The sequence below is a fragment of the Lipotes vexillifer genome, unplaced genomic scaffold, assembly GCF_000442215.2.
Source record: "Lipotes vexillifer unplaced genomic scaffold, Lipotes_vexillifer_v1.1 scaffold393, whole genome shotgun sequence".
Taxonomy (NCBI): domain Eukaryota; kingdom Metazoa; phylum Chordata; class Mammalia; order Artiodactyla; family Lipotidae; genus Lipotes; species Lipotes vexillifer.
This window is the reverse complement of record NW_006774564.1, coordinates 2,052,350-2,063,556: the sequence shown is the minus strand read 5'-3', so window position 1 is coordinate 2,063,556 and position 11,207 is coordinate 2,052,350. Positions and strand designations below refer to the sequence as shown.

At 42.9% G+C, this 11,207-nt stretch overlaps 1 protein-coding gene across 1 annotated transcript in view; it reads left to right on the top strand.

Annotated features, from left to right (window-relative positions):
• Positions 1-8,914, top strand: part of GSTM4 (glutathione S-transferase mu 4) — a 15,527-nt gene extending 6,613 nt beyond the window's left edge. Inside the window, 1 exon segment of the mRNA XM_007472161.1 lies at positions 8,798-8,914. Within this exon segment, the coding sequence (XP_007472223.1) occupies positions 8,798-8,914 (117 nt within the window).
• The last annotated feature ends 2,293 nt before the right edge of the window (positions 8,915-11,207 follow it).

The window sequence follows — 11,207 nt, the reverse complement described above, 5'->3', positions numbered from 1 at the left end:
ACAAATTGTGAAATTTTTTGTTCTAGTTCTGTGAAAAATGCCAGTGGTAGTTTGATAGGGATTGCATTGAATCTGTAGATTGCTTTGGGTAGTAGAGTCATTTTCACAATGTTGATTCTTCCAGTCCAAGAACATGGTATATCTCTCCATCTATTTATGTCATCTTTAATTTCTTTCATCAGCATCTTATAATTTTCTGCCTACAGGTCTTTTGTCTCCTTAGGTAGGTTTATTCCTAGATATTTTATTCTTTTTGTTGCAATGGTAAATGGGAGTGTTTTCTTAATTTCACTTTCAGATTTTGCATCATTAGTGTACAGGAATGCAAGAGATTTCTGTGCATTAATTTTGAATCCTGCTACTTTACCAAATTCATTGATTAGCTCTAGTAGTTTTCTGGTAGCATCTTTAGGATTCTGTATGTATAGTATCATGTCATCTACAGTGACAGCTTTACCTCTTCTTTTCTGGTTTGTATTCCTTTTATTTCTTTTTCTTCTCTGATTGCTGTGGCTAAAACTTACGAAACTATGTTGAATAATAGTGGTGAGAGTGGGCAACCTTGTCTTGTTCCTGATCTTGGTGGAAATGGTTTCAGTTTTTCACCACTGAGGACATGTTGGCAGGTGGATTCTTAACCACTGTGCCACTAGGGAAGTCCCCCAATTCAAGTTTTGCACCAGCTTACTTTAAAAATTCATTTACTCAGTTAAATTTATTTTAAGCTTAGTCAATCCTGACCATTCTCAAAACTCTTTTCTTGGGGTCCACTTTCCACAAACCTTTTTATCAGTTTCTGTATCCATTACTTTATTTTTCCATCTAGAAACAGCCACCTGTAAGTGAGACCTACTTCTTTTTCCCTTAATAAAATGCAATTCCATTCCTCATATCTTCTTTACTAAAAACACACATCCTACTTTCTTTAAGCAACCATGAACTGTCCTTTATATCAGCACTCTGTAGATTGGTAAACATAAATCCAAATAATAATTTCCTGAAAAATGTGCTTTCTTACAGAAAATATCTCAGTGTGGCACCAAACATATTTATTAATAGTTCTAGACCTTTTGTTTCTCTGTAAAAGGAAGCCAGTGTTCAGTAATGAATGTTTCAGTATCTTATTTTATTCTGAAAAAGTTCACCCGAAGTTCTTATCTCATTTGAATTTTTTTCCTTAGAAGTTTCTTCACATTGAGTTACTTTCCTTGCTGACAAATTTACAACGGATATAACAAGATTTTATTTAGCTTATATTAAACCTAGATGCAATAAAAGTGTTATACTTAATGTTGATGACTCTAAAGACATGTCTATATTAATTAGATCAACAAACTTAAACATTAATACCAGGTATTAATTTAATACTGAATATTTCCCAGTTCATGTGAACTTGAAATTCACTTAGCTTAATTTCTCTCGTATTTAGAATTGCCTGATTTGTAAGTGCTTACTTTTCTTTAAGCCAATTAAATAGAGCTCATTTACAAATTAACCTCAGCAATATTATCCGAAGACGAAGACATACACTGAGACATACATATATACAGACAGATACAACGAGAGATCTAACTTCATTTTCAAAACTTAGTCATGAATTAGATATCACAATGTAAAACTCACTAGTTTATAAATAACAGTTGGAATAAGAAAAAATTTAAAAGGCTTCATTCCAGTTTTTTTTCTCAGCTTCAGGAATTAGAGATGGTCTAGATAAGTGTTCCTGAGAGCCCTGTTCTCAAGGCACAGGGAGAGAAAATCAAGTTCTGCTAGTAGGACTTATTCCTCAGTGTCAGAATTCTGAAAAAAGTAACAAGCTAGCTTTTTCTAATTGCACATGAAAAAAGAACCAGTTTTGAAATTAAAAAAAAAAAAAAGTTTTTTTCTTAACCAGTTTTCTCCAGAGTCTAAAGAATATTGTGGCCACACTGTCAAAAATCATCTTTCTTTTTCCTTGGTCATAGTTTCATAGCTAAAATTTAGACCAATTTAATGCTCAGATTGGCCTGGATACAGGGGCAGACTGGCTGATAAAATGTTGTCCCGGCAGGGATTGTCCCTCCAGAGAGGTGGGGTCTTAGTTTGATCAAAAGAATCTGAAGGAGTAAGGGAACTTGCAGGAGTGGGGGAAGCTTGGTTTCCCCCCTGAGAGTTGGGAGAAGTTAGAAGGGATCATTTAGAATGTCTGGAGAGTTTTCCTCAGTCCATTTTCCCATACTATGGCAGTAAAGATCTAATTGTAAGAGACCCATTTTCAGGCCATTTGTTCCATCCCCCTACTTAAATAAAGGCCAGGCAATGTTACAGCAGGACCTAAGCTTTCCTTTCTCAGCCCATCTGGCTTAACTGCGCTCCTAGAAATGAAGTCCAGCACCCTGGAAACATTACTAGGAGGTACCTGAAGGAGATTCAGAGCGTCCTCTGAATTTCCTTCAAATCCTGTGCTTGGTGGGATTTTGAGTGTCCTCTACTCTCCCACTGATCCCTGACCAGACATCTCTGGTCTACCCAGTCCCTCGAGTGAGGGGTTTCTTGAACCACTGCTGGTGCATTGCCAAGGCTCTCCTTGAGCACTGCAGTCTGCTTGAAGGTGGCCAGCCCAATAGGCTGTCTGTTGCAGTGTATGGACTGCCAACGCCTGGAGTGAAGGGGGAACTCCGGAGGAATTGGAGTTGGCCGCAATGGAAAATGCCATGCGGGTCAGGACCTGAGGGCCTGAGGGGTGGGGCTTGAAAAGAAAGTGAAGCAGAGAGCAAGAGAAAGAGGGCAAGAGTGAAAGTCAGAGGCCTCAAGCCGCAGCTGGGCAAAGCCCGCAATTTACCTTAAATTCCCTGGTTTCGGCACCAAATAAGATCTCAGGTGGCCTCGGCCTGCAGCGGCTTGAAGCAGGGCTTTGGTTCCCGGCCAGAGACTGAGGTCGGGTCGCAGCGGTGAGAGCACCAAATCCTAGCTACTAGAACAGTGGTCAGTGACAAGGCCCTGGTCCTTTGGCTTTGCAGAAAAGAATTCCCACGAAGATGGAAAGTAGTGAAACAAATAAGGTGTCTATTAGGAGAAAAAAAAGTACAGTACATGTGAATAGACACCAGTGGGCTCAGAGAGAGAGTCATGCCCTTGTGGTAGTTTGAATCACTTTTATGGGGCATTTCTTCCAGGTTTCCTTTGACCAGTCATCTTGCTTTGCCTGGTTCTGAGTCTGTATTTGATGTATCTCAGGGTCCTCCCCTATGTGCTTGCACATCTCTTAGCCAAGATGGATTCTAGCGAAGAGGCCTATGGGTAGTTGACATCACTTACTATGAAGTGGTGCCCCCTCCCTTTTTGACCTCCAAGGAGGCTTTCTGCGCATGTGTAGTCGGGGAGGTCTCCTTGACTTCGAGAATGAGGAATATGTGGTCTTTTATCTCTTATCTGGGCAGGGCCCAGCCTCCCCCATCATCCTGCTTTTATGGAGTTTCTGCTATTATGGAGTTTTTGTCCACAGGGGACGAACTTCAGCCGTTTGGCCTGGGGCCCATCTATCTCCTGCTTCACTATCACCTTTCATCCAGGTTTTGCTGAATGAAATCTGGTCTCTTCTGCAAGTTGCTTGGGCACTTTCTGAGCCCCCTTGTTTTGCTAGGCGTCCATCCCTCTGTGGGCAAACCCTGGGAACCTAGAAGTCTTTTCTGAAAAAGAGAATGTTTTTGCAGAATGAGAAGAACAAGTACTCCCATAACAAGATGTTGACTGGAAAAAAAAACCCTCACAACTTAAGAGCAGTGAGTTTCAGTTTTATTTGGGGACCTTACTGAGGACTGTAGCCAGGGAGACAGACTCTCAGAGAGCTCGGAGGAACTGCTCTCGAGACGTAGGGAGGAGGTAGTAGGTGTATGAATTTTGGGCTGGGAAGTACACGTAGTCAGGCATGCACCTTGGTAAAACATTAGTGCTAATTATCGAAAAACAAATATCTCAAGTTAATGATTTTAGTGCTTTTCTACGTGTAGGAAGATGCATGAATCTGGGGTGACTGAAAGCCTTTGTTCGATATGCATCCTAACCCTTTAAGGTCCCCCATATCCAAAACACAGAATGTTTCATCCTGGTTTCCTCCATCCTGAATTCCCCTCAGGGCGCACTGTCAGTGGGTGACTGCAGTGGGTTGCAGCTTACTCCTTTCTAAAACCGATAATGAGGGAGACTCTTTAGGCTTTTTACTATTCGTGGAAAAGACTTAAGATTTACATTCATTCTTGACAAATCCTTAAAAGAGGCTGTGAATTAGATTTTGGGTGAAGGAGGCTTTCTAACCATTTGAATTTAAAAAGGCCTCTTTTCCTTTATTTTTTCTCTTTGGTTTCAGGTTCTACCTTATTAAGTTAATCAGGCTCAGTCTCAGGTCATTGTGGGCTGTATTTACATTTCTGAAATGTGGGGATTCCCAAGACGAACGTAGTTGCTTTTATTTTTTTGTTTTTAAAAAATATTTATTTTTATTTATTTGGTTGCACCAGGTCTTAGTTGTGGCAGGTGGGCTCCTTAGTTGCGGCTCATGGGCTCCTTAGTTGTGGCATGCAAACTCTTAGTTGCAGCATGCATGTGGGATCTAATTCCCTGACCAGGGATTGAACCTGGGCCCCCTGCATTGGGAGCTTGGAGTCTTAACCACTGCACCACCAGGGAAGTCCCCACAGTTGCTTTTAATTCCCCAAAGAACTGGGCTGCCACCTAAATGATACCAAAAGATTGATTTGCCCAACTACATTTTCTTTAATTTGTTTTTTTATATTAGTAGGAAAATTTCCAACTAAACTGGAAATCAAAAGATTTCCATATTCCAGAACTTTAGGGATCAGTGTATCATGCCTTCAAATGTTTGCAGAAGGTCCTCTTTCTGAGCGCACAAGTCAAACTCAGACCAATTTACCCTAGGGACAAACAAAACAAAACAAACAAACAAAACCCCCAAACCAAACTCCATTATTGCTTTTGTTAGCCCCTGAATATTAGACCCCAGCTTTTACCTCATACTCTGTGGACTCATGTAACCCTATTGGTTTCCTTTATCATGTTTAATTAACATTGCCTGAGAGACAGATTATATGCCCTGTCTTATACCAGTCAGGGGAGCATTCCCCAGTGAGACATATTGTACAACCCCACAATATATCAGGTAAAAGAGATGAACCATCTTACATAAAGCCTGTTCAAATACACCAATTTTTTGGGACTTCCCTGGTGGGACAGTGGTTAAGAATCCGCTTGCCAATGCAGGGGACACGGATTCAAGCCTTGGTCTGGGAAGATCCCACAGGCAGCGGAGCAGCTAATCCCGTGCGCTGCAGCTACTGAGCCTGTGCTCTAGAGCTCATGCTCCGCAACAAGAGAAGCCACTGCAATGAGAAGCCTGCGTACCGCAACAAAGAATAGCCCCCACTCGCTGCAACTAGAGAAAGGTTGAGCGCAGCAACAAGGACCCAATGCAGCCAAAAATAAATAAATAAATTTATTTTAAAAAACACAAATACACCAATTTTTAATAAACTTTCATCTCAATTCTATCAACTCTTATACCTTTAACTGTAGCCCTCATTAGGACCCTATTAACCAGTCTTGGTCTTATAAGGAGTCCCAGAAACTTTCCTTTTTATTCCCTGGCCATTTTACCCATTTCTGTATAAAAGGCTTTGGGGTCTCCAGTGAGGGGTTGAGCCAAGGGACCCAGGGCTTTTTGTCAATCTTTAACTTGATTGATTGGCATGTTGCCCCGAGCAATTGCTGGTCAAGTATCTGAGTGTAATTTTTTTTACCTTCTTGCCTTTAAAATTTTTCTAAACTGGGGTAAATAGAGTGGACTTGTTTGGGGCCCTTTAACATTAGGAGGACCAATAAGGGGTCTTTTTGGCCTCTCCAAAACATCCTGTTTGGTAGTGTTGTATCAAAACCATTGTTTTAATGCTGTCGAAGTCTGTTTCATTTATCCCATCTCTTAATAACCATCTAAAGATTTCCATCCTATAAACTAAGGGAGTTCTTAAGGTTAGCCATTATATTCCTTTGTATCCACCTTCTAGCTTGGTGTTTCCATAGGTACCAATAAAACAACTGTTTACAATGAGAGGTCTCTAAAAATTTACCAATTTAGAAGTTTTTCCAATTTAAAGGATCCATTGTTAGGATTTTTAGTTGTGATTCAAACCAGTAAGATGCAAGAGGCATCCCCAAAAGCGAGTGCAAAGGATGTAGCCTTCACAAGAACCAGAAAGTTTCCTCCCAAATATAGTCTAAGAAAGTAAAGGCCTTTGTTGTACAGGAACACAAGGAAGGTTGAGACAACAAAGGCGCTTTATGGACTGGGACCCCTTATGACACATTTCCCTGAAGCTGGCATAGCTGGACAAAAAGACTGCTTGGAATCCCAGTCTATGCAACTTTCTGCCAAATGTACACCATATGTGTACCTTCTCAACTGCAGAGACTAAGCTACCAAAACAGAGTAGAAGATGCCTAAGCTCAGGTAGAATATTTATATCTCAAAGCCATGGGGAGATGATGCACGTTCCTCCTAGAAGGGCATTTGTTTCCTTAAGGTCAGAATTTTGAAAAAAAAAGTTTAAAAAACTTTTTGGCCAAAATAATCACAATTTTACCAAGGCTTTTGAATTATTGTTGCTTTCTGTGGGGAATCAATTTTGGTGTTACAAAAACGAAGTTGAGAGAGAGAGACGAATAGCATGAAGGAGAGCATTGCAGTGGACACTTAGAGGAGCGGGGAGGAGCAATGGAGAACAGGTCCAGCTTTAGGGGCCTTTTAAAAATTCGGATATAATTCAAGCCATTTTTTGTTGCTTTTCTGCAAGAAGTTACTTTCTCATTTACTCTTTTAGAAGCTTCTAAATACCAATCAAAATGAGCATTCCATTTGGTCTCTTTGATCTTATAGCCCGCTTTCTCTAGCTGTGTACACCCAAAAAACTCAGTATTGGAATGTCCAAAGAACCCCGTTTTGGCCATTTTTAGGATGAGATCTCCTTTTGTATAGCTTCCCCAATTAAGTATTTGCAAGTATAAGCTCAGTATGTAATGTACCTAAACCTGGCTGTGGTGTTAGTCATAGGTTAGCAATCTGTCACCCTTCTTTCTTTTGTTTAGAAAGCTTTGTTTCCCATTTCAGAGTCTGTTTTTCAGGATAAATTACTATTGAAACTGTATGTGGTGGGCCAGTGTGCTGTTTCTGAGCTGAACTCTCCTAGTTGTCACCCTAGAGTCATTTCAGGTCTCAGTTTCTCCCTCTGACAGTCTAAAGCCTCGATGGGCACTGGGAACACTGGATGGCCAAATCTTTTTGTGTGTCCCCAGATGGGCCACTTTCTGTAAATTAAAGAATGGGTTTCCCTATGGGACTGCTGTGTGGTATAAAGGACTGGCCTCCACCACTCCTGCAAGTTTCTCAGTTGCCTGAGAAAGCCATACCTGGCCAGGAAGAGCTCTGTCCCCTATCTTTGGAGTTAAGAGCTCTTATATGGTGTCTACACTATATTCCAACCAATTCTGTTAAAGTAGTCAATTCAAGGAAAGGTGCCAAGCGGCCCCCTACCTTCTCACCCAGCCTGAACCTTCCCAGTGGCTCTCGACTGGGTACTTTCTCGGTATCTCTGAACTGAGAAGTCAGGTACCTTTTTCATCTACCACTGAATAAAACTCAGGATTGTCAACCCAGATGGCAAAACTGAGATCAGGAGAGACTCACCCAAATTCGTATGGACATGTAGAGAGGTGGACTGGCACAAGGGGCCTTGCTGGTACCAAGGCTCCAGATCCTTGTAAAGTTCCGGTGAGGGGAAGAAGCCTCCGCTGGGCCCCTTTGTGGCCGCTAAAACTGTCCACTGGAACGTAAGAGCAGTGAGTTTCCCTTTTTTGGGGGAACTTACTGAGGACTGTATCCCAGGAGACAGCCTCTCAGATAGCTCTGAGGAACTGCTCTCAAGAAGTAGGGGAGGAGGTTTGGGAAATAAGAATTATCAACTCTAAGTCTTGGTAAAAGATCACTGCTAATCACCAAAAAACAGGTATCTCGTTAGTGATTTTAGTGCTTTTCTGTGGATGGAAAGGTGCACAAATCTGAGGTGATTGGAGTTTTTCCTTAGTTGTGCATCTTAACTATCTAGGGGCCAGGTATCCGAAATACAGAATGTTTCATCTTGTTTTTTTTCCATCCTGAATACCCCTCCAGGCACACTGTTGGTGAGCAACTGCCCTGAGTAGTGACTTAACTCTTTGTATAAGTGGATGATGAATGAACCTCCTTGTTCTTTTTGTTCTCAGCTGCGAGGAAGGGAGTGCAGCAGAAAGAGCTCAGAATGGAGAGCGAGAGCGAGCCAGGCTGCATTCTAGACATATTAATTATGAGCAGTGTGAGCAGGAGGGAGGTGCTTATCCTCTGTGTGCCTCAGTTTCCCTTCTGATAAATGGTGACAGTAGAACCTATCTTGTCAGGTAGTCGTGTAGAGATTCTAAACCTATCATCTATATCTGATGATAGTATCATCTGATACTATCATCTCTAGTGGATATACAGCACCTTATACAGGGTAGAGTCTCCATATGTGATAAGTCTTATTAAGAAATCAAATGAATTACAGGAAATTGGAAGAGTCAACTTTCCAGAGCTGCGCATGTCCCAAAAGACTGTCTTTTGCCCCAACATTTGACCCCACATGGAAGGGCTGTACCAGGGTACCAAACCTGGGGAGAGCTGCATGAGCCCCAGTGGGGCAGCAGACCTGAGGCCTGGCCTTCTTTTTCCCACCCTCAGGGCTTGAAGAAGATCTCTGCCTACATGAAGTCCAGTTGCTTCCTCCCAGGCCCTCTGTTTCTAAAGACTGCCATGTGGGGCAACAAATACTGCCCTGTAACCAGGAGACGGGAGTGAGGAGCCATTGTCCTGGAGACCAGGTGGACCTCCCTGTGCACAGAACTGTCTGTCTTTTTTTTTCTCCTTCTTTTCACTCTAGATGCCGTCTTGGCCCCCTTTATCTCCCTCCCAACCCCCTTTTCAACCATCCTTTATTCAGTTCCCCACTTTTCTTCAGCAAAGTTCCTCCCCCACCCCACATTATCCCTCCTGCACTAAAGCCAACCAGACTATCCTTCCCTTCCATGGTTGCTTCTGCTGTGAGGAGCCCAACCAGACCCCTGGCCCACAGAGCTCTGCTCCGAGATCCCAGCACTGCCCTGAAGATCAGAATTGGCCTGGTGTGCAGGTGAAGGCCCTGCCTCCCAGTGTGGTTCCTGCCCAGCCCTGTCTGATCCCCAGTAAAGCCTTAATGATACCTGCTGTGTCTTGTCTTATTCCCTTCTGGCTTCCTGGAGTCACGACTCACTGTTGGGTGTGTGTGGGTGTCCATTTTTCCTTCTGTTGTCCACTGCAGAGGCTCCGTGGATGGGCATGCATGTGTGTGTGTGGCGGGGGGTTGGGGACAGGTGGCATTATACTATTGCTTGCTCCTTTCTAGTTCTACTTCATGTACCTCTGTTCTTTAGCATGGGGTCTCTACAGAAGGGGGGCCCTTCTGTGCCTGGTTCCCTCCTTAATTCGGCATTCATGGGATGCCTCCTGTCAGCTTGTGGTACTCTGTGTCATGGTTCAGGGGGCTCTTGGGTGTGCTGGGGAAGGAGTTTGAGTAGTCTACTGATAGTGTGGGATCCTGGTGGCCTACCTTCTGTCACCCTTTCCTGGAGGCTTTCCCTGCTTTAGATACCCTTCATCTGTGTTCTTATATCTCAATAAAACATACCCCCACTGTATTATAATTGTTGTTTTACTTGTTTTGCTCTCCAACGCAACCATAAAGTCATTGAGGAGAGAATCCATGTCTTATTTGACTTTATACTTCTTATATCTATCATACTGCCTGGCGCACAATAAATATGTAATGAAATTTGGAAATTTGAAAGAATTATCTCCAGTTAAACCCCGGCGAACTCTACAGCCATTATATGGGTTTAGAGCCTTGGATATAGTTATCTCAGCCACCTGAGATAAAGAATACATTTCAGAAGATTTAAAATCTACAGGTCTGGGGGAAAGCCATTAGCTCTCTCTAACTTAAGCATTTAGTAGGCTGTAGCTGCCCCTTGGATATCTTGATCTGAAATGGGCAGGCCTAGTGGGCTGGATCAAGTGTAGCCACTCTGTGCAGTCAAGAGGTCATGTGGCCATCTTATGTTAGGATACCTGCAAAGTGTAGGACTCTTTAGAATACCATCTTATTAGCAGGTTCCTCAAACAGTGGCTGGATAGTGGAGTTGGGCCATCTTAAGGCACGGCCTCAAGTCTTAGCTCAAAACAGGGAGTAGCTTTAGAGAAGTATCCTGTTGAACATTTGTCCAGAGGACCATTTCTTGCAGTTATTATATAAACAGCAGTAAAAATAATGTTAAAGGTCTTTAAGAATTAAGTGATTAAAGATAAAAGTGGTATGCTAAAAAAAAGTCCAGGAAAGGAGAGCAGCCAAGATGGTGGAGTAGTAAGACCCTGAGTTCACAGTCTCTTGGGAGCACTACACCAAAATCACAACTCTCTGCAGAAGAACCCATCAATCAAAAAGACTGGGACCTACCAGTAAAGATCTTCTATAACTAAAAGACACAAAGAAGGAACCACAACAAGATGGGCAAGAGGGGAGGACTCCCGATATAATGAAATCCCATACCCTCTAGGTGGATGACCCTTTTTTTTTCTACCAATACCAATACAATTTTATTGGAATATGGAATGTGAACAGATGTTTCCAAACAGTCTAACTTATACAAATGTATGGCATTATTAAATAGTTAACAAAGATCCTGAAATGTGACGTAGTGGTAGACACTTTGAGCTCCAGCTCACCCAGCTGAGGTGTGTGAGGTCCCCAGAGCTGTGGCGTGGCTCTGTAGCTGGGGTCAGGGAACTGCTTGCAAACCATGAGTGAGAGTTCTGAGCCCTGCATCAGGCTCCCCAGTCTGGGGGTTCAGCACTGGGAAGATGAGCCCCCAGAGCACCTGGCTTTGAAGGCCAGTGGGGATTAACTGAAGGGGGAAAGAGATTTCACTCTTAAAGGGTGCACATGAACTGGAGGGACCCCCTGAAGTGCTGGCCTCAGCCAACTAAAGAGTTCGGGACGTGCACTATCACAGGCACCAAGCACCCTTAGACCGGAACGAGGGGCACAGTTAGGAGGTGG